The sequence below is a fragment of the Marmota marmota genome, unplaced genomic scaffold, assembly GCF_001458135.2.
Source record: "Marmota marmota marmota unplaced genomic scaffold, marMar, whole genome shotgun sequence".
NCBI classification, from domain to species: Eukaryota; Metazoa; Chordata; class Mammalia; order Rodentia; family Sciuridae; genus Marmota; species Marmota marmota.
This window is the reverse complement of record NW_026000037.1, coordinates 56781154-56805391: the sequence shown is the minus strand read 5'-3', so window position 1 is coordinate 56805391 and position 24238 is coordinate 56781154. Positions and strand designations below refer to the sequence as shown.

The window sequence follows — 24238 nt, the reverse complement described above, 5'->3', positions numbered from 1 at the left end:
GCTCAATAATAATAGTTTGCTCCTGGGATGGGTATATGGTGCTTCCTTGGTTCAAGCCCCAGCACAGCAAATCATAATAATGATAAACTTAAAAAAAAAAAAAGCTTATTTATACTGATTACATAAGAGAGATAACAAATGTGGTAAAGATAAATATTAACCTGGGACTTAATAAGTGAATTTTCCTTAGAATTACAATGTAATATACATTCTTGATTTCCTATTCTTAATTACTGTGTGGGCTAAGCTACTAAACAGATGCCACATCTATTTCAGAAGATGAAGTCATCATTTTGTAATTTATCATTTTTAAAAATTTAAAATGTCATAATTCATGAAATTAAAATAACATCTTAAATAAACATCATATGAAAATCCTTGCTCATGTTTCTTTCCTTCTCCTCCCCCTGCACCCCCATCAAGACACAACACCAGAAATGGAATAAATAGTTCTAAGGATATCTACATTAATTGGAACAAGGGCCCAATTTTGGAATGATGTCAACAGTTTTATTTTTTGTTTTCTTTTTAAGTGGGTAAGGCACAAAAACATGGACAACAATCAAAAAAATTGAGTATTTAGTGAGTATCCACTCTATGACTGGTGTTGAGGTTTCCAAGGAATCAGCAGTCTCCTTGGAAAACAGAGTTGGTCAACAAATATCCACAGATGCACTGACTTGCCTACAAGTACCAGGCTTAGTGTAGGTGATGAATAAGACAAACAGGACTCAAATGTTTGCATAAGTTCCTTATTGTTTTAGAGTTAAAATAATTCAAAATGTTCCAAGTTTCTTTTAGAACAACGTAGAATACATGTAAAACATAAAACCCCTCAGGGAAAAACATACAAGAAACAGGACATGATCTGAAGATGGCATCATATATTTTATTCTTTTCCTAAAATAATCACAAAAAAGTTGTTAAAAATATATACTGTTCCACTGCTTCCAACAGTACTTTGTACAGATCATTTGAGAACATCAAATCTCATTCTCCCTTTTGATGATCTAGAGTTACTAATTACATGTGCTCTGATCCTCTCATAAATTAATTTATGATATGTTTTTCTGTGTGATAAGCTGGAATCTATTTTCTCTTTGATGAGTGAAGAACCCAGTTTAAAAGACTTTATTTGCCTTAATCAAGATAGAAAGAAGATCCCAAATCCATCCAACAACTAATAAGGTAGTTAATGCTGTTCCCCTAAGCATACTTTAGGCAACTGAATTTTGGTTCTAATAAACTACCAACATTCTCCACAAACATGACATGGAAGTGATCGCAAAATAAAATCTAAAGATTTTAATGAAAGTAAGAGTTTTCTTGAATTTCAAACTAGAAAATAAACAATTTAGCACAAAATAAGACCAATGGATTTTTAACACATCCATTACATTCCATACCTGCTGAGAACATTATACATTATGCATTAGGGATATATACAAGATAATACTTATCCTAGAGGAACTGATAGTTTACATAGGGATATATTTTTAAAAATCTATTATGACATAAGACATAAAAAGAGAAGTCTGAGTAAGTTGTTATGAGAAACGGAACAAGGGATACACAAGAGAAAGACTTCCAAGAGAAGGTATCAATTCAAGTAAAGGACCACCAGGAGTTATTAAGTGAAAAAAAACAACAACAACAAAAAAAAAAACAGAGAAATGGCAAACATTTAAACATGCTTAAAACTCTCCTATCTTAAAAACAAACAACAAGCTACCCCTATGAATTACACCCATGTATAGCTTCTGTTTTCTCCCTCCCCAATAACTCTTGATAATTCTCTGTGGACTGTTTTCTCACTCCACTATAATCTATTGATTTTAAAACTGCAAACACAATCTCCTTACTGCTATTCCTTATTATAGAACTATTTCTTTGTCTATGGCCAGGAGTTCTTAATAGAATTAATAAATAATTGATCTTTTTTTTTTTTTTTTTGTACCAGGAACTGAACCCAGGGACACTGAGCCACTGAGTCACATCCCCAACCCTTTTTATTTTTTGAGACAGGGTCTTGCCAAGTTGCTTAGGGCTTTGAACTTGGGATCCTCCTGCCTCAGCCTCCCAAGTCACTGAGATTTTTGACTTTTTAGGGATCAAGACTGTTTTGGAAATCTGTTAAGAGCTACAGAACTATTTTAGAAAAAAAAATGTACATTTACATACAAAAATTTTCTACATTTTAGAAGATTCATGGATTCCATGAAGTCCACTAATGAACTCTAGAACCACAGATTAAAAAGTTTTCTGAAGAAACTGTCAAAGACTGCCAAGATCAAATCAATAGAATCTAAGCCAAATTTAAGTATCTTAAGTTATTATTCACAGTGAGACTGAAAGACATCAAATATTTTAAAATCCATGAATTTACAATTGTACTGAAAAATAAAAATGCAAACAACTTTGGAAAATACTAAAAATAAAAGTAATCTTTCTGCAAACTGGTAAATAAAAAAAGTCTTTCCTATATTAACTTTACCAATGGGTAAGTAATAGGAAAAACTTCTTTCTTTTTATAATAATTTTTCCTGGCATGGTGGCATACACTTGTAACCCCAGTGACCCTGGAGGTTGAGGCAGGAGGGTCACAAGTTCAAAATCAACCTCAGCAACTTAGTGAGACCTTAAGCAACTCTGGAGGCTGAGGCAGGAGGATCACAAGAGATCAAAATAAAAAATAAATTTCAAAATTTATTTGTTTCAAAATAAAAAATAAAAATGGCTGGGATATGGCTCAGTGGTAAAGCGCCTCTGGGTTTAATACAAAAAAAAATGTACACCAAACAAAAAAAGTAATTAAGGAATAAATCAAGACAATCAACAACACGCTTGAATGTCACCTACAGAAAGGCAAATTGATATTATTCTCCTGATTAAAGTTTCTAACACTGTCCATGAAGTATCTCTGAACAAAGAAAAAGAAAAAAGAAACTGAATCCACATTTCTAAATCTATCTTCCAGTTTGTAGGAAACACACAGGAACAGAACATATTGCTAAACAACAAGAATGCAATTAGCAAAATTTAAATTATGGAAAACTCTAAGAACAAAAGACTAAAAATTTTCAACAAATGTTAGAGGGAAAGGGAAGAAATATTACCACCAAATCCAATGTGTCAACCTTGTTTGGATCCTAAGTCAAACAAACCAACTGTAAGAAATCAATTATAAGAACCAACTATGGAAACCTAAATACTGACTAGATATTTAATGATATTAAGACATAACTCCATTTTAAAATTTGTTCATAGCAGTATGGTTATGTTTATTAAAGAATTATTATATTTTAGAGATACATAATGAAGACTATATGGATAAAAAATGAGGTTTGGGATTTGCTTCAAAATAAGAATAGGAAAGAGGAAGGACTAGTTGAGGATATAAATAAAAACAAGGTTGGCCATGAATTGATAATTGGTAGGTACACAAGACCATCAAATTCTGCTTTTTACCTTTATGTATGTTTGAGATATTCTAAAATAGTCATTTATTTTTAAAGCCCTGGTATGTAACAAAGCAAAACTGAGACATTTTCTCTCTTAAAATGAATGGCAAATAATAAAAGCAAAGTCCTATCTCGTTTTTGTTTTTGTTTTTTTTTGGCCTTGCTTATGGGATCTTGTAAGAATAATCTCCAGGAAGATGCTCCAGAAAATCCTGGAATCACTATCCTATAAAGCATAGTTAGAACAAATTTGTGAAGCTCCTTAATAACAGCAAGATGGGAAAAAACAGTAACATGATCTAAGTAATTGACTCTTCCTTTAAAAGATAATGATTTTAAGCTTTAAACTCAAGAGGTTGAAAATGAAGGAAGAATTTTAGACAAAGACATACAATTGTTATGTTCTGAGTGGATCTTCTAAAATGGCTTTTTTTTAAAATAAAACCAGGGATTGAACACAGGAGCACTTAGCTACTGAGCCACATCCCCAGTCCTTTTTATTTTTTATTTTGAGACAGGATCTTTCTAAGTTGCTTGCAGCCTCACTAAGTTGATGAGGCTGGCTTTGAATTGGTGATCCTCCTGCCTCAGCCTCCTGAGCCACTGGGATTATAGTAGTGTGCCAGCTCCCTAAGCCTAAAATGGCCTCAGAGTTAAGTTCTTATCTCAACTCTCCATTCTACTGAACTAGACTGTGATGGCTGGAACTCTAGGAAGATGAAAACCAAACTATAAGAAATTTGGTGCTGTGAAGTAGAAGAATAGACCTGCCTACTTTCTTTTTACATGAAAGAGAAATTAGCTTCAATCTTATTTAAGCTTAAAAATAATATTTAAGCTTAAAACTGTGTTGGTTTTCGTTTCCTCATTGCAATATATAGCCAAACCTGATCCTCTGTAATAAAATGTCTTTCCCCTTGAACATACAGAACTAAACATGAATACGTGAAGAAAGTGATCTATCATAAGTTATTTCCAGACTTATTCTTTGGAGGCCAGTAATGTGATGCGTATTATGATAAATAAGATTCCCAGATGTAAAAAAAGATCAAAGAAAACAAATGCTTGCTTTTAATATATTTAGTCTGAACTTCTGATGAGACAATTGGCGGAAGAAGGTCTTTTGACCTGAAACTAGTGCTTAAAAGGTGTCCAGATAAATTTCTGCTTCAACTACTTTCAAATAAGACCACCAGAAGCATTTACCATCCTAGTACATGTAAACAGTAAAATTTTTCCTTCTTTTCCTTTTCTAATAACAACCAATAACTCAAGTTATAGAAATATATACATTTCTAAAACAAAAACAGACATTATCCCCATTACCAAACACACGTATGTGTACACGTACGTGCACACATGCGCACACACACTAAAGATTACCAACTGTTATTAACTATTAGGTCAATATTAGAGGGCAAACTGAAAAATTTACATTAACAACTCTATCTTCTTTATCTATTACTCTTCACATCCCACAAAAGCTGTCTGAGGAAAATTCAAGTTACTGAATATAATTAAACAACCTTCTATCTCTTTGAGCTTCCTAGTAGTTAAGGTAAGGTCTCTTTCTAGTCAATGTTCAATGTGCTTAAAAAAAATAATAAAGAAAGAATGCTTTTTTATTTTTATATTTTTTGGTCCAGCCCTAAATTCTAAGAACAATTCATCACTACAATGACAGTGAGCAACATATTAAACAGATTAATTTTCTTGATGCATTTTAGAACACGATTTTAGGATGTTTCTACTAAATTAAATTCTATAGTTTCAATTAAATCCCCTTTCACCATTAGCTTCGCCTTCTGTTGAAAAACTATTACCAACAGTTTCCTGTGACAATGATACAACAATGACAACTCTTAGACACTCAAACAACAGGTCCTCTACTCTTAATTGAAATATTTTTCTCTTTAGATTAAATATTAATTATGAAAATTAAAAATCCTGTATGTCAAGTCTCTTCCGTTTTAGTTTTTCAGGTTTACATAATAACTATACTTATAAACAAAAAATATTTAAAATAAAATGTATAAATATTTGAAGATGTAAAACAAAGTAACTTTTTATACTTCAAAATGTAATGACTGGTATAATTAGAATAGCAAATTAGGAGTAAACTGGCACGACTCCAAGACAATTGTTTCCCTAAACTAAGAGAAACTAACCAAAGTGACACTAGAGGGGAGAAAAGAAACCCTAAAGAATTTAAAACTGATTTGGCAAAGAGATTAATTACATTGAGGTTATTTGATGGGTTTAGATTTTAAAGTCTATAAACATAAATGATTAAATTCATAGGCACAGCCAAATCCAAAATAGTAATATGAAAAAACATCTGAATGTTAGAGGAAGGAAGAAATGGGGAGTGATTGCTTACTGGGCCTTGCATATGCTGGGCAAGCACTCTATCACTGAGTTACAGCCCCAGTTCCTGTATGCATCTTTAATTTTAAAAAATTAATTAAAAATTCACAGTGCTTGTATAAATAAAATATTATGCTTGCTTATTGTTATAGCTTAGATCTGGGAGGATTGGTTCCCAGTGCAGCAATGTTCAGAAGTGGGGCTTTTGGGGATTGGGCCATGAGTGATCTGATTTCATTAGGGGATTAATCTATTGATGGACTAACCATTTGATGACATCAGTGGGAGATGTAGAAACTTTAGGAGGTAGGGCCTAGTTGGAAGAAGGTATTTTTTGTTTCTCTCTTTCTCTGCTTTTCAGCTGTTATAAAGTAAATAGTTTGCTCTGCCATTTACTCTGACATGACATTCTGCCTCATCACAGGCCCAAAGAAATGGAGCTGACTGATGGTAGACTGAAACCATGAGCCAAAATATATCATTCTTTCTTTAAGTTTTATTTTTTTTCACATCAAAATTTTATTTGAAAAATTCATGCATTTTCTGCTAATTTTTGTAAGCATTTAAAAATATTTTCCCTTCCTATATTATTTTGCTTTTTGTTCTGTTAATTTGTTGTTTCAAACATTATTTTTAAAATTTTTTCTTTTGGAAAATTGAATAGTATTTTTGACACATGTTCCTTATAATGTTCTTACACTTTCTTCATTTATTAGTACTTTTTATTGACAACCCTGTCAAGAAAGTAATCTACTATACCTGCTTTTCTGCAAATGCTCTATAATTCACTTTTTGATTCCATGTAGTTAATCCTCAAGTTAGTAGTACAGGTGACAAAATAATCACTGGCATGTTTCATCTGGAGACCTCTAACCCTCCAAGCATTTCAGAAAATAGAACCAAACATATAACTTCCCTGAAAGATGATCTCAAAGACAGAATTGGTCCATTTCTATTTTTAGCCCACATATTGCCTTTTTTGAGACAGGGGCTTGCTTTGTTGCCCACTCTGGTCTCCAATTCACAATCTTTAAGCCTCAGACTTCCGGGTAGCTGGGAATCACAGGCATGTGCCATCATACCCAGATTCCACATACACCTCTAAAATGTAAATTTTCACCTTATAAAGAGCTGGTCATCTGAATGACCTCCTCTTGTTTCTGGGAAGTCTGTGACTACACTATGGTCTTTAAGTTTTAAAAACTAGGAGAAAAAGACATAGCTTCTACTTAGTTATCTTTTCATGAAAGATCCCAAAAATTGTTTGTGAAATCCACATGCTATGAGACTGCCATGCTGGAGCAATTTCTGGCTCACAGAAAGAGTCATTCATCACTCATGTGAGAACACCATTATGGATGTCCAGCCCACATAGTCTTCAGGTTATTACAGCTCCACCAGATATATAACTGTACTACAGAAGACATCCCAGTAGAGTCCTGCCCAAATTCCTGAAGCACAAAATCCAAGAGGACAATAGATTGCTGTTTCAGACTGCTAAAAGGGGATCATTTAGTTATCAATACAGCAATTTGAAATCTGCATTTTAATAATAATAGTATTTATAATGATACTATTTTTTGGTTTTTAAAATAATTTTTATTAATTTATTTATTTTAATTGGGTATATATGACAGCAGAATGCATTTTGATTCATTGTATACAATTGCAGCACAACTTTACATTTCTCTGTTGTACATGATATAGCATCACACCATATGTGCAGTCATACATGCATCTAGGGTAATGATGCCCATCTCATTCCACTATTTTTCCAGCCCCCATACCCCCTTCCCTCCCCTTTCCCCAATCAATGTTCCTCCATTTTTCCCATGTCCTGCCTGCCATTCAGCATCCACGTATCAGAGAGAACATTTAGCCTTTGTTTTGTGGGGATTGGTTTACTTTGCTTAGCATAATATTCTCCAACTCCATCCATTTACCTGCAAATGCCATAATTTTCTTTTAATGCTGAATAATATTCCATTGTGTATATATAACACAGTTTCTTTATCCATTCAACTATTGAAGGGCATCTAGGTTGCTTCTACTGTTTAGCTATTGTGAATTGAGCTGCTATAAACATTGATGTGGCTGCGTTACTATAATTGCTGATTTTAAGTCCTTTGGGTATAGACTGAGGAGTGGGATAGCTGGGTCAAATGGTGGTTCCATTCCAAATTTTCTAAGGAATCTCCATACTGCTTTCCAGATTAGTTACACTAATTTGCAGTCCCACCAACAATGTATGAGTGTGTCTTTTTCCCCACATCCTCATCAACACATTATTGTTTGTATTCTTGATAATTGCCATTCTGACTGGAGTGAGATGAAAGCATAGAGCAGTTTTGATGCAAATTTCTCTAATTACTAAAGACATTGAACATTTTTTCATATATTTGTTGATCGAACATATATCTTCTTCTGAGAAGCATCTGTTCAGTTCCTAAGCCCGTTTATTGATTGGGTTGTTATTTTGGTGTTAAGTTTTTGGAGTTCTTTATATATTCTGGAGATTAGTGCCCTATCTGACATGCATGTGGCAAAAATTTGCTTCCAAAATGTAGGCTCTCTCTTCACCTCATTTATTGTTTCTTTTGCTAAGAAGAAGCTTTTTAGTTTGAGTCCACCCCCATTTATTAATTCTTGATTTTATTTCTTGCTTCAGAGTCTTGTTAAGGAAGTCGGGGCCTATGCCAATGTGAGAAAGATTTGGGCCTACTTTTTCCTCTATTAGGTGCAGGTCACTGGACTAATTCCTAGGTCCTTGATCCAATTTGAGTTGAATTTTGCACATGGTGAGAGATAGGGGTTTAGTTTCATTCTGATGCATATGAATTTCCAGTCCTCCCAGCACCATTTGTTGAAGAGGCATCTTTTCTCCAATGTATATTTTTGGCGCCTTTGTCTAGTATGAGATAATGGTATTCATATGGGTTTGTCTCTGCGTCTTCTATTCTGTACCACTGGTCTACATGTCCATTTTGGTGCCAATACCATGCCATTTTTGTTACTATAGCTTTGTAGTATAGTTTAAGGTCTGGTATTGTTGCCTTGGCTATTCTGGGTTCCTTTATTTTTCCAAATGAATTTCATGATTGTTTTTACTGTTTCTATAAGGAATGACATTGAGATTTGAATTGGAATTGCATTGAATTGTATAGTGCTTTGGGTAGTATGGCCATTTTGACAATATTAATTTTGCCCATTCAAAAGCATGGGAGATCTTTCCATCTTCTAAAGTCTTCTTGAATTTCTTTCTTTAGTGTTCTTTAGTTTTCACTGTAGAGGTCTTTTGCCTCTTTTGTTTAAGTTGATTCCCAAGTTGGTTTTTTTGTTTGTTTGTTTGGTTGATTTTTTTGAAGCTATTGTGAATGAGGTTGTTTTGTTTTCCCAATTTCTCTTTATTTTTATATACAGTGATATATAAAATCATCACTAATGTACAGAAATGCCTTTGATTTGTGGGTATTGATTTTATGTCCTGATTTTACTTTGCTGAATTCATTAATTAATTCTAGAAGCTTTCTGATGGACTTTTTGGATCCTCTAAGTATAGAATCATGTCATCAGCAAGTAATGATAGTTTGAATTCTTCTTTACCTATTCGTATCCCTTTAATTTCTTCTGTCTGTCTAACTGCTCTGGCTAGAGTTTTAAGAACTATGTTGAACAGAAGTGGTGAAAGAGGGCATCCCTGTCTTGTTCCAGTTTCTAGTGGGAATGCTTCTAATTTTTCTCGATTTAGAATGATGTTGGCCTTGGGTTTAGCACAGATAGCTTTTACAATGTTGAGGTATGTTCCTACTGTACCTAGTTTTTCTAGTGTTTTGAACATGAAAGGGTGCTGTATTTTGTCAAACATTTTTTCTGTTATCAATTGATATAATCACATGATTCTTATCTCTAAGTCTACTGATGGGATGAATTATGTTTATTGATGTCCATATGTTGAACCAACCTTGATCCCCAGCATAAACCCCACTTGATCATGGAGCACTATTTTTTTTCCTTATGTTTTGTATGCGATTTGCCAGAGTTTTATTGAGAATTTTTGCATCAATGTTCATCATGGATATTGGTCTGAAATTTTCTTTCCTTGATGTGTCTCTTCCTGGTTTTGGTATCAGGATGATACCAGCTTTGTAGAATGAGTTTACAAGGGTTCCTTCCTTTCCTATTTCATAGAATAATTTGAGGAGTATTAGTATTAATTCTTCCTTGTAGGTCTTGTACAACTCAGCTGTGAATCTGTCTGGTTCCAGGCTTTCCTTAGTTGGTAGGCTTTTGATGGGGTCTTCTATTTCATTGCTTGAAATTGATCTGTTTAAATTGTATATGTCTTCTTGATTCAGTTTGGGTCAATCATATGCCTCTAGAAATTTGTCGGTATCTTCTAGGTTTTCTATTTTATTGAAATATAAATTTTCAAAAACAGATTCTAATTATCTTCTGTATTTCAATAGTGTATGTTATATTTCCTTTTTCATCACAAATTTTGGTACTTTGAGTTTTCTCCCTCCTTCTTGTTGGGGTGTCTAATGGCTTGTCAATTTTATTTATTTTCAAAGAACCAGCTTTTTGTTTTGTCAATTTTTTGAATTGTTTCTTTTGTTTCAATTTCATTGATTTCTGCCCTGATTTTAATTATTTCCTGTCTTCTACTACTTTTGGTGTTGGTTTATTTTTCTTTTTCTAGGGCTTTGAGCTGTAATGTCTGGTCGTTTACTTGTTGACTTTTTGTTCTTTTAATGAATGAACTCCATGCAATGAACTTTTCTCTAAGCACTGCTTTCATGATATCCCAGAGATTTTTGATAAGTTGTACTGAAGTTCTCATTTACCTCTAAGAATTTTTTTATCTCCTCCCTGATGTCTTCTGTTATTCACATGTCATTCAATAGCATATTGTTTAGTCTCCAGGTGTTGGAGTAGCTTCTCTTTTTAATTTTATCATTGATTTCTAATTTCATTCCATATGGTCAGACAGAATGCAGGATAGTATCTCTACTTTTTTGTATTTGCTAAGACTTGCTTTGTGGCAATCATATCAAATGATCTATTTTGGAGAAGGATCCATGTGCTGCCGTGAAAAAAGTGTATTCACTTGTTGATAAAGTATTCTATATATGTCTGTTAAGTCCAAATTATTGGCTGTATTACTGAATTCTATAGTTTCTTTGTTTAGTTTTTTTTTTTTTTTTTGAAAGATCTATCCAGTGGTGGGAGAAGTATGTTAAAGTCAACATTATTGTGTTGTAGTGTATTTGATTCTTAAAGTTGAGAGGGTTTGTTTGATATACATAGATACCCCATTGTTTGGGGTATAGATATTTACAATTGTTGTGTCTTATTGATGTATGATTCCCTTGAGTAGTATGAAATGTCCTTCTTTATCCCTTTTCACTAACTTTGGTTTGAAATCCACTTTATTTGATATAAGGATGGAAACCCCTGCTTGTTTACACGGTCTATGTGAGTGACACATTTTCTCCCATCCTTTCATCTTCAGTCTGTGAATGTCTTTTCCTGGGAGGTGAGTCTCTTGAAGGCAGCATATTGTTGGGTCTTTTTAAAAATCCAATCTGTCTTTAATTGATGAGTTTAGGCCATTCACATTCAGGGTTATAACTGAAATACGTTTTATATTCCCAGTCATTTTGGTTATTTTTGGTTCTTAAATTGACTTGGCTTCTCTTTGATTTGCCTTTCCTTTAGTGTAGTTCTTAGCTTTACAGATTTTCACTGTTGCTTTTCATTTCCTCCTCATGGAATATTTTGCCAAGAATGTTCTATTATGCAGGCTTTCTTTCCTGAAAATTCTTTTAATTTTTGTTTATCATGAAAAGTTTTTATTGTCATCAAATCTGAAGCTTAATTTTGCAAGATATAAGATTCTTGGTTGGCATCCATTTTCTTTCAGAGCTTGGTATATGTTGTTCCAGGATCTCCTCCTGGCTTGAGGGTCTGGGTTGAAAAATTTGCCGATACGCGAATTGGTCTCCCCCTATATGTGATTTGATTCCTCTTGTGGCATTTAAGATTCTATCCCTATTCTGTATGCTAGGCATTTCCAATATAATGTGCCTTGGTGTAGATCTGTTGTAATTTTGTACATCCGGTGTCCTGTATGCCTCTTGTATTTGATTTTCCAATTCATTCTTCATATTTGGGAAATTTTCTTATATTATCTCAATGAAGTGATTGTGCATTCCTTTGGTTTGAATCTCTGTGCCTTCCTCTATCCCAATAACTCTTATTTTTGGTCTTTTGATGCTATCCCATAATTCTTGGATGTTCTGTTCATGGTTTCTTACCATCTTCACTGAGTAGTCAACTTTATTTTCCAGATTGAATACTCTGACTTTATTATCTGACGTTCTGTCTTCCAAGTGATCCACTCTTTTGGTGATGCTTTCTATTGAGTTTTTTATTTGGTTTATTATTTCCTTCATCGTGAGGATTTCCAATTTTTTTTTCCAGAATCTCTCTTTTTTGAAGTAACCTTTTGCTACCTGTATTTGCTCCCTTATCTCTTTGTTGGAGTGATCAATCTTTGCCTGTATTTGCTCATTTAGGTCATTCTTTAATTCACAGGTCATTTTAATTATGTATATTCTGAACTCCTTCTCTGCTATTTCATCAACTGTGCTGTCATGGATTCTATTATTGTAGGATCCTGGTTTGTTTGGGGCACAAAATTCCCTGATTATTTTCATGTTGTCTATGTGTCTTCCTTTCTTGCAGTACAGATCTGAGGTATTACAGTTTCTACACTATAATCTTGTAGTATCCGTGCAGATTATCTGTACCTCACCTTGGTGTTGGGCTTCCAGACCCTGCCAGTGTCCCGCGATGGATGCTACTGTGACTAAAGGTGGTGGCAGCAATTGCAGAGGTAACTTGAGATAGCAGTGGGGGTGCCCCAAGATGAATGCAACCACTTTCAGCAATGGGGCTGAAAGGGTGGGCCTAACAATGGCTTTGGGCCGCCTGTTTGGAGATGCAGCTGCCTCCAGGACCTGTCTGTTGTCACAAGGTTGACGAAACTGCGTGGGAAGAGTTATGGCAATGGCTGCAATATTCCAAGATGGAGGTGGGTTAGGCCTAGTCTCTGGCATAGGCCTGCCAATCAGTGGTGAGGACCCAGACCTACCCTGGGTCTGGGCTCCTGCACAGGTAGGCAGAAGCGGGCCTATGCCTGGGCCTGTATCCAGCATAGGTCATCAGGTCAGTGGGGGCAGACCTGGGTCAGCTCCCACATGGCGGCAGGGGTGGTCCTGGGCCCCCTTTAAGTTTTTTATGTCAGGTATTTTGGTCACAGCAACAAAAAGTTGACTAAGACACTTTTTGAGGACATTTTCTCTTTACAGAATATTATAATTTACATGAAATATCATAATTTGTCTATATTTAAAATAAGATCACTTGATGTCCTTAGGTAAGTGATTTTTATCGAATGATCAAATTGATGTACAAAGAATGTCTTCTCCAGCAAGAATGCCTTTATACACCCACAGATGTTCCTTCTACTATAACTTATAATAGCAGAACAAAAGACAATTACTACTCCAACACAGAAGAATATTAATTATCTGAGAGAATATTTTAAATGTCTTCAAGTGAAAACTATGAAGACTATTAAGCAATAATTAAAATGTTGCTAATATTAATGCAATTAATATAATAATGTTATTACATTAGCACTAGCTTAAAATGACAGGACATCACATTTTTTATAGCTTTATAATTACTATATATGAACTATGGATTTACATAGATAAGGTGGAGGCATTAAAAGTGGCAGATTGCTCTTTTTTTTGGTTTTGTACAGTCAATTCCATTTTTAAAAAAAAGTTTTCTGAATACTTTTCCCATTCTTTACCTCTTATTGACTACAATACTGCAAACAAACTCAAATGAAATAACTACCTTTATTTCACTGTCATCTTCTTACATATGATAATCATTTACTACTAATAAAAAATGTTTTATCACAAAAATCTCCAGCAGATTGAATGCTCTAATTGATCCATCAATCTCCAGAATAGTCATAATACAATATATAGTACATAATAAAAGAATTTGAGTTATAAAGACATACCTTTGTGTAGAGGTTGTGGCATCATTAAGATTTGGATAAGCAAAAGGGATGTTACATCATGATAAAGAATTGGAACCTCAGGCTGTTGTTCTTCATTTCCCAACCTAAAAGAAAAATGAATAATCACTTTAAATAGTATTGTACATCTTTTTTAATTCATTGTATATTCTATATGTCTATGAAACAGAAATAAAATCTTTATAAACAAGTGAGAAATCTCAAAATAATCTTTTGCCTAAAAATTTTTTAGACCCATAATTTCCTTTTCCTAATTTGAAAAAATTGTATAGATACTTTACTAAATCTTACCAAAGTAAACAACTGGGATACATTAACTTAATTATGAGTCTTTCTAACCTCTTAAAATTATAGAAATTAAGTGAAGCATTAAATGAAATATAAGAGAATTAGAACAGAGAATTGTTTTAGGACAAATGGGGTAGCTCATAGGACAATCACCGTGGAAGCGGTGATTTGAATCAAATTACGGCCTCTGACTCTCTCATGGCTATATTTGCGCTGGGAGCTGCCTGTACAAAAATGCAGGTCATTATGGCCCAGTTGCTATAGTGATGAGGAGGGTAATGTGGGGGTGCTACGTGCAAAGGCACATAGCAGTTATCAGTTTAGGTCTTGAGTTCAGACACCAACTCACAGGGACAGTGAATTTTGAGCAAAACAAGATGACCCCAATTGTCCTGCCAGTCCTATATCCTTCAGATTGCCTGCTTTGGTGAAACTTTCCCCACAATTAACCTTTTGATGATAAAACCTATATAATAAATGTGCTGAGCTAGCTCTGGTGTCAGTCTTCCCCCATCAGGGGTTGGCCCCACCTTTTACTCTCTATGTGTGTCTGTTTGTATTTTCCTCATCCTCATCATCCCTCCTCATGTATCTTCTGAATTAATAGCCATGGCTGAGAAATGAGAGGGACATGCAAATGATTATCACAAAGCACTAAAGAATAAATGCTCTCATTCTAGAACGAGACAGGGACAATTCACAAGTTAAGTCATATTGAAAAAGCTTGGTTAATATCTCGTAGTAAAAAGCTGTTTCAACATTATGACTACCATAAAATTTAAATAGAATTTTTAACATTTGCAAAGTTTCAGAAAAGATAATAACCAAAGTAAAACTTAAAATATTCTATAAAAGTCAGTGTAGTAAAACTTACAAATGTGTAGTACTATGAAAAACATAGAATCTATTATAAAGTAGAGCTTATTCCAAAAGAACTTTTAAAATACCTTTAGAATGTTACCTTTTTATTTTAATTATTTAGTTTCAGTTTTTGTGATACTGAAGATTGAACCCAGGCCTTCACATCTATGAGGCAAGCATTCTAACACTGATCTACACCCGCAGCCCTAGAAGGTTAAATTTTTTTATTATAGGTTTAATTTTTAATGTCAGAGAAAAAAACGTAAAGAGGAACCTAAAGAATTGGCTAAGTTCTCAAACTACACTTCTGACTAGACATGGAATAAGCAAAAATTAAGCTTCTTCATTCAATAAATATTTACTGATTACTTATTATGAACCAGGTACTGTATACATTGGTAGATTAATCAGTTCCTGCTGCTGTGAGGCTTTAAACTGCCAGAGGAAAACAGCTCTTTGAATTTCTCCATTTTCTACAAATCTCTTTATTATTTTTTGTTTAGTATTGGCAATTACATCCAGGGGAGCTTTACCACTGAGCTATACTCCTAGCCCTTTTTGTTTTTTATTTTGAGTTGCTGAGGCTGACCCCAAATTTGTGATACTCTTGACTCAGTCTCCCAAGACACTGGGATTATAGGCATGTGCCAATGCACCCAACTTACAAATGTCTCTTAATATGCTATAATTGTCTCCTTCTTCAAGACTACAAAACCTACTATTATCCTGTCTCTCAAGCCTCTCTAGCCTCTCAATATTCAAGACCAAAGTTCTTCAAAATTGAAAGAAGAAAGAAGGACAATATTGGAGGGATACCCATTTCTACAATTTTAGTAGCCCATAGACTAGTTTTCCATATGATCAAAAATGATCTCCTAGTTATAAAATTTAGTCAATATTTTAAATCTTTATCTTATTGATCTATGACTTGACTTTAGATACAAATGAATACTCTTGGCTTTTGTTACATACTGCTGTAGGTTCTCTTTTACATGTCAAATTTCTCCACGCCAGTCTTCACAGGTTCCTCTTCTTTCTCTAACCAATCTAGAGCCTTCCCCATGGTTCTCATTCTCCCTTCTTTTCACACCAAAGGCTCTTCTTAAAAGACCTAATAGCCTAACCCATGATCTCAGTCATCAGCTATACACTGACGACATCCAAGTCTGTATGTCTATCCATGATTCTCCTTAAATCTGTATCTGAATATTCATTATTTCCACTTGTTGTATATCCAACAGGCAGCTCAAACTCAACATGTCTGAAAGTGAATTCACAATCTTTCCTCGTACTCCATACATACACTCCCAAATAGTCACAATTAATCTGTTCTCCCTTCTAATAATTTTATAGTTGAAATGTTATATTTCTTTCATCCTTTAGCACTCAGCACAATGCCTGAAATATAATATTCACATAATAAAAGTATAATGAATAAATAAGCTACAAATTTGGGGATATTCCAAACCTGTCTTCTCTCCCCTGTGTGTAATTTTCAATACTAAGCAAAAAAATTAATTGGCATTAAGTCCTAAAGACTTTATCTCCACTCCCTCTTTGACACCCTATGGCCACTGCCTTCCAATTATTCAATCTCCTCCAAATTTATACTCTTCTAATTCTTCCTCTATATTGTTAGTATGTGGGAAAAGCTTCCACAAGAACTATATCACCTTTACAATGATATCCCAATGTCAGAATTCAGAGTTAATAAACAAATTCAAAAATTTGTTTATTTAGCAGACTAAATAAACAAATGAAAAATTAATGAAATGATAGATGGATGAACAAATTAAAGGGTGGCAAAAGAAACTAAAATTAGACAACTAAGTGTGAGACCTAATGTGAATTACATTACCTAATGTGGTGGTTATGATGTTTCAATGCAGGTTCATCAGTTTTAACAAATGTACTACTCTGGTGGTAAGTAATAGAGAGGCAGTACATGCATGAGGGCAACGAGCATGTGAGAAATATCTACACCTTCCTTTTTAAATTTCACCTAAAAACTACCCTTTAATAAAAAGCTGTGTTTCTTTTTGATTGTTTCTCTCAAAAGTTTTTAGTCTTTTGAATCCAGATCATAAAAATCATGTGTTACTCTTTCCTCTACAGATAACAAGAAAATTGGAAGTAATATAGTTAACAGAAATAATTTCCCACTTAAAAAATAACTCAGTTATCATCAACACAATGAAATTAAAAGAAAATAATTTTCATTAGGACAATGAATAAAAGTCTGTGTGTGTGTGTGTGTGTGTGTGTATGGCTGGGGTTGTAGCTCAGTGGTACAGTGCTTGCCTAGCATGTGTAAGGCACTGGGTTCGATCCTCAGCACCACATAAAAAACAAATAAGTAAAGGTATTGTATTCATCTACAACAAAAGAAATATTTTATTAAAAAGGTATATATAGTAAAACATGCAATATTAGAATTTTTGTGCTGGAAAAATGTTAAAGTGAGAAAATAGAAAAAGATTTCAATTGAAAAATATATAAACATTAAACACATGACATATTACAATTTACTAGAGTATTATAGTGTAATGAACTAATGAATCATAAAAAAAGAGAATAAATATGTGTATGTGGCTATGAGGTGGGGAAAACAATCAGATTTTCAAGAAATTCTTCAGACCTTCCAATGCTAGGAAAGGAAGCATAGAATAATAGTTAAAGCTTAGTCTCTAAAAAAATAAAAAAAATAAAAAATAAAAAAAAAGCTTAGTCTCTGAAGTCAGGAAGATGTAGATTCAGATCACAGCTCTATTTCTTTTTTTTTTTTTTTTTTTTANGTTCAAAACATTACAAATTTCTTGACATATCATATTCGACACTTTGATTCAAGTGGGTTATGAACTCCCACCTTCACCCCATACACAGATTGCAGAATCACATCAGTTACACATCCATTGATTTACAAATTGCCATCCTAGTGTCTGTTGTGCTCCGCTGCCTTTCCCATCCTCCATACAGCTCTATTTCTTAACAGCTATGTTCCCCGTTCCAGATAGATGGATGGATGCATGGATGGATGCATGGATGGATGCATGGATGGATAGAAAATCTCCACATAATGTGGCATTCAGTATTAGGAAAAGCAAAGAACCTATGTCTGTACTATAAACTTTTTTTTTAAGAGAGAGTGAGAGAGAGAGAGGAAGAGAGAGAGAATTTTAATATTTACTTTTTAGATTTCGGCGGACACAACATCTTTGTTTGTATGTGGTGCTGAGGATCGAACCCAGGCCGCACGCATGCCAGGCGAGCGCACTACCGCTTGAGCCACATCCCCAGCCCTGTACTATAAACTTTTAATTTTCCAACACTAAGCTTAGAAACTTTTTGTTTGGCGAACATCTTTTAGATTCAGGAATTCTAATCTTTTATTTCTACACTATTTTCACCCTTGAGTTTTCAAATCTAGCTAGAAAATTACTAGCTAACATCAAGGAAAGCAATTTTCCTTATCACAACATGCAAAATACTCATGGCTTGCTAATTTTGTCTATAAGCACAAAATACATGCCCAAAGTTTTGTCTTTGTTATGAGGTATAGCAGGATATATACATAGTCTCAAAGTGTCTTCCCATACAATACTTACTAATTATAAAAGGTAAAATGATAACTCTATAGGGGAGACACTTGGCAGATACCTCCTTAGCTACATAATCAGAGTTGTTATCATAAGAAACAAATCAACAGCATGTGCCTCCTCTTATGACACACAAGGGCTGAGAGTGTAGCTGGAGATGTAGCTTAGTGGTAGAGCCCTTGCCTAGCATGCTCAAGGCCCTGGGTTCAATCCCCAGTACCATTTAAAAAAAAAAAAAAAAAAAGACCACAAAGTAAGTATGTAGTATTTCTGCTCAATTGTATAACTGGAATCTCATCAGTAGGCTAGAAGCAAATTAAAAGACTTTCTACCAAACTAACTTGCCTAAACTTTTCTTAAAAATGTCAATGTTATGAAATACAAAGAAAAACTCAGGACCAATTTCATATTAAAGAAAATTAAAGATACATGACAACAAATGTAAGCATGATCTTGAATTTTATTTTGCTATATATTTTACTGAAACAATTAGCAAAATTTGAATAAGTTTTAGATTTATTTATTTATTTATTTATTTATTGGTTATTTGCATCTTTTTCTAAACACAGGACTAAACCAGTCAGGGTCACTCCAGGTGAACTGGGCTGGCATGAAATAATCACACAGAGACAAAGAAATACCTTTTTCTTTGGATTCTGTGACAGGGGTAAATATTAATTCTTTCCCATATGAAGTTCCATTTAACTCAGTATATTTTTTAATAAAAGTAATGCTCCTTAGTATCATCTATGGTGTAAATCTAATATCCAGATATGTATGCTTGTGGATTGGTTTATTTTTTTAACAAACAAGCACCAAATTATTTTCTTATCCTCACCCACCCCCAACTTTATTATACAAACACTGGCATAACTACACATTTTCTTCTCCTGGATTTATTTATCTTTTATTATTATATTTTAGTGGTGATCTTTCTATGCCCGTAAACAAAAAACGTCTTCCCCCTTTTCTTTTTTTTTTTATCATTTCCATTTTTATTTGATGTTTCCAAATATTAAAAAGTCAAGATTCATACATCAATTGTCTCAAATAAGACTATGCAGAGCGATTCAGTGTGTATAGCAGTCACTTCTTCCCTCCAGTTTTGCTGCTCTTTATACAATAGTGTGATAGACAAGAAATTGGATTGCACGTACTTGGATGGAAAAATCTTTACAAAAACAAAAACATGCAGGGCGGTTTCTACTTTGTCTGCAAGTCAATGTAAGTAACTGCTTGTTTTTCATGAGGGACATGGAACTGAAAAATTTAGTGTCCGATTTTATTCAAATATCCCACAAATAAGCACAAACAACAACCTCAACTTTGGAGGGTTGGGATGGTAGACACTATTGGTTATCTTTAGTAGATTCCACTATTTAACCTGGAAATGTTGGCTTTTCTCAAGTAAATTTCCTTGGAGCTTTCCTCTAGGTCAGGTTCCACAAGAACAGTGAAGAAATTTTAAAAATGAAAACTATAAGGTACTCTGCAGCATACAAATTTTTGGTAGTTGCATAAGCTAAAAAACAGATGGTTTTGCTGAATGGCACTGAAGAAAATTCTGACGACATTACTTAGACCAAAATGTTTCTAACCAAAGAAAATTATACAACAATACTTATAGGCTAACTTTTAAGGGACGGTTGGCATTAATACTGTACATTTTTTACATGTCAAATACATAGTTCAAGAGTTTATAAAATAAGTTTAAATGTTATTACCTCTAGGAATACCATGTAGAAGATAAATGCCCCAAGTACTCATGACAGCATTTCAGGCAAAATCAGTCTTACATACAAAAACAATTCAGTTTGTGTGCTGTGTTAAGTATAAAACTTAAAAACAAATTTCAGAGATTACTGAGGAAAATATCTTAGTCCACTAGTGATTGACACAAAATGTCAATTTGTGGGATTTAAACTGTTTTCTTTTTCAAAAATACACAGAACACATAACCTCTGAACAAAGAAAAATTTAAAATTCTGTATAATCGTGTTTGATTATACTACATAATTTAGGATAAAGTTTCATTGGTTAAGTTTTCTACCTTACTCCTTCCATTGACAGCATTAATTTGTAAACTAATGTTTATATTGTCACTCTTCTTCTCTTTCTTCTGTTTTATTTTAAGATCTGTTTTAATGTTATTGTTATATGAAGGCAAAGCAGTAGGCCATTTGATAGCTATATGGAAAAATGAAATTGGGTCCAATACTTACACTTTATGCCATGATAAATTCCAAACAGCCTAGAAAACTAAAAATTTAAACCACAGAAGTACTACACGAAGCCATGGATGAACTGCTTTATAGTTAAGGAGTAGGGGGAAGATATGTTTATGACTCAAAATCCAGAATAAATGAAAAAATTAATAAATGACTATAATTTTAAAATCTTTGACCAAAAAAATCATAAAATAAAAAGATATCTGACAATATGGTATATTTGCAACTTATAACACAAAGAGTTAATATCCATAATACATAAGGATACCTTATAAGTGAAAAGGTCAACAACCCAACTTTTAGAAATGGGCAAAATAATTAGAGACTTCACAAAAAAGAAATGCAAGTAGACAGAAATGGAAGATAGAGGTCTTTAATTTACTTTAAAATCTAGTTATAACTCTGGAAAAATTATCTTATATAATAAAAATAAACAAATAAAAGTGAAAAAAATCATAAAATACTGAGGAAAAAGAACTGAAATAAATGAGCCTGACGATGAATCAAGTTGAAGGCATAACCACTCAAGAAAAGTAACTTCAAGTTAATTGAAAACATAGTATTTTGACCATATATTCCTAGTGATACACATTATACGTTATGAATAAAGAGAACTTCTATCTAATAGTAATACTGATATTATAAAAAATTAGTTATACAAATAAATAATTATGTTAATAAATAATAATGTTAACAAAGATTTTCAGAATAAAAGAAAAAAGATGTGTCAGGAGCTGCCCTGGATGCAGACGATGCCTTTAAGTCCTGATGCACCAGGGTTCTGAACAATTATTGCATGCAGTAACTTGGGCTTTACCCCAGCTAGGATAACAAGGCGTGGTTCCAGTAGTAGGTGTTACACACTGGGATTGAGTTACACTTACTTGTTCCTTTGTAATCCTATGCCTTTGCCCTTTTTGGGATAGAATATTCCATGGAAGAGCCTCCCCCAATAAAACCCAGGTTCAAGGCATGCTTTCTCTCTTTCTTGCCTGCCTTGCCTCTTCTGTGGGAGCTGAGTCAGAGGAGCTGTCACAGAACCCAAAGAAAAAGGTATTTCTCTGTCTCTGTGTGATTATTTTGTGCCAGCCCAGTTCACCTGGAGTGACCCTGACTGATTTAGTCGTGTGTTTCGAAAAATATGCAAAATAAATAAATAAATAAAACTAAAACCTTACAATCTTATATTTGAATTACAAATACCAGTAAGAACTCAAGATCTTTTTTTTTTTCTTTTAAAAATAATATATCTTAACTCTATCACTGAAATGGTCTACAAATAATAATAACATAGTAGTTATATATGCCCCCCTAGGACTCAGACTATAGTCTCTAAATATCATTTGCCATTATAGGGAGCTACATGGAGAAACAGCTGACTCTAGTTACCAAGTGGAATATGTTCAAAATGAACACTTGCTGTACCAGAGAGCAAGGATATCATCACTACTTGGCTCATTTCAAAAATGCAAGAGCCAACCTGGAAGGATTCTCACTACACTAAAAGAGAATGATTTGCATTGAAAAGAAGGACTGAAATGGCAAGAAACGTATTAACTATATAAAAATCCATGAGGTCATAAATAACTACAATTTATTGAACTTCATTAGAAGTCACTAAGGTATCAACTTGTTACTTTGAAAATTTATAAAATAGGAAAGAATCAAGCCTTCATCCTGCCAAACTATATATCAACAAATGATAAAAGTTCTTTATAGAAACAATCCAGCTAATAAATCAGAAGGAAGAATTTTTTTTTGTTTTGTTTAGGATTTTTTTTTAAATTACTATTTTGTGGCACCTAATGAAGCCACAAATCATCAAGGATTGCTAAAACCCTTAGGTGAAAGACCAATTCGGAATGTTACAAGGGAGGAATTAGCCTAAGGCTATTAGCCCACTAATCAATGCTGACATAAATAGAACAACTAGCTGTTATGGGGTTCCTTTTGAATGTTTCGAAAACCAATAAGATTCTTTAAAAAGATTTTCCCACTTGACAGGAATTTTTATGAAATTTCTATGTAGAGTATAATTGTATGGTTTTCAATTTGCATTATATATGTTTCATAAAGAAAATGTGAGAAAAATTCCTGTATTTCAATCCCATTGTTATATTTAACAACTACTTTTTCAAAAAGAGTTTCAACTGATTTTCATCCTTCAATAATACTTACTGTGAATTCATGTCTTCTACTAACTGAGTAAGCTTTTTCCAGGGATTATACTCAGAGTCAATGCTATAAAGTCGCATGTGCAAGGCTAATACATGGAACAGCTGATCTGAAAAAAGTAAAGAAAGTGTAAATAGAAAGTTCACATAATTCTTCCTGAACAAAGTTTTAATTATTTCATAAAGAAATCTGAATCCTACCCTGATCATTATAGCTCATCAAGTTCAAGTCCCAATTACTTTATATTCTCTATTATTTACTTATTTATTTAGCAGTGCTCAGGCTTGAACCCAGTCCCTTGAATGTGCTAGGTAAGCATTCTGCCACTGATCTACATCACCCAACCCTTCACATTCTCTTTTAAGGTAAACCCCAAAATACATATCCAAATGACTTCTACTAGACTCTAGACTGTCCTTATGGCCAATTTGAATTTGGGAATTTCCCCCCCCCCTTTATCCCATACTTTGCCTTGACTTTATGCTGCAGCCTTGCCAATTTGTGCTCTATTGTGGTTGCCTCCTAACCAAAACTTACTACTAACTTCAGCTCCCAATCCTGGGTAGTATGGAGTAATATCCTTACAGTTCACTGTTAGATGAAGTTCTTCTTTCCCTAAAGATTATTATTATTATTATTATTATTATTATTATTATTATTATTACTATTATTATTATTATTCCCTAAATCTTGTTTAGACTGAAGAGTGAATTCATCATCTTTTGGTTCAACATGAAGAAACAATCATGAAATAATTGTATTATATAGGAATACTATTCCAGCTATTTTAATTTCTTCTCCCTGAATTAAAAATAATCCACTAATCTTAGCTTTCAACAAAATTCTGCTCATGACATTTAAAATATTTGTCTAAAAATTTTAAATTATTCATTGAAAACATCCTAAGTTTTGCTTTTGCATCAGATGTCCCTTTTTATTATGTGACAAGCACTGGATTAAAAGGTTCTGCTACAATACTGAAAAATATTTGTGAATCCAAAGTCAAAATCTGAAGAGTCAGATAATAATTTTAGATACATGAATAAAATTAAATCTTAAAACTGGGTAAAAAATTTACCTGAATAACATAAACCTATTGTCACTGATTTCCTACATCAGACTTTCATTTTCTCTGAGCAA

The 24238-nt window shown here is 33.4% G+C and overlaps 1 protein-coding gene across 8 annotated transcripts in view; it reads right to left on the bottom strand.

Moving 5' to 3' along the window:
- Nucleotides 1–24238, bottom strand: part of Ubr3 (ubiquitin protein ligase E3 component n-recognin 3) — a 226280-nt gene that overhangs the window by 32683 nt on the left and 169359 nt on the right. For all 8 annotated transcript variants that reach the window (XR_007350982.1, XM_015479299.2, XM_015479298.2 and 5 more), the window contains 2 exons: nucleotides 23102–23207; nucleotides 13933–14036 (listed from right to left, as the gene is read on the bottom strand). Coding sequence is in view for 7 of the 8 variants with exons in the window: in XM_015479299.2 (XP_015334785.1) it covers nucleotides 13933–14036; nucleotides 23102–23207 (210 nt within the window). In the remaining variant the exon portion in view is untranslated. The remainder of the gene's footprint in view (nucleotides 1–13932; nucleotides 14037–23101; nucleotides 23208–24238) is intronic.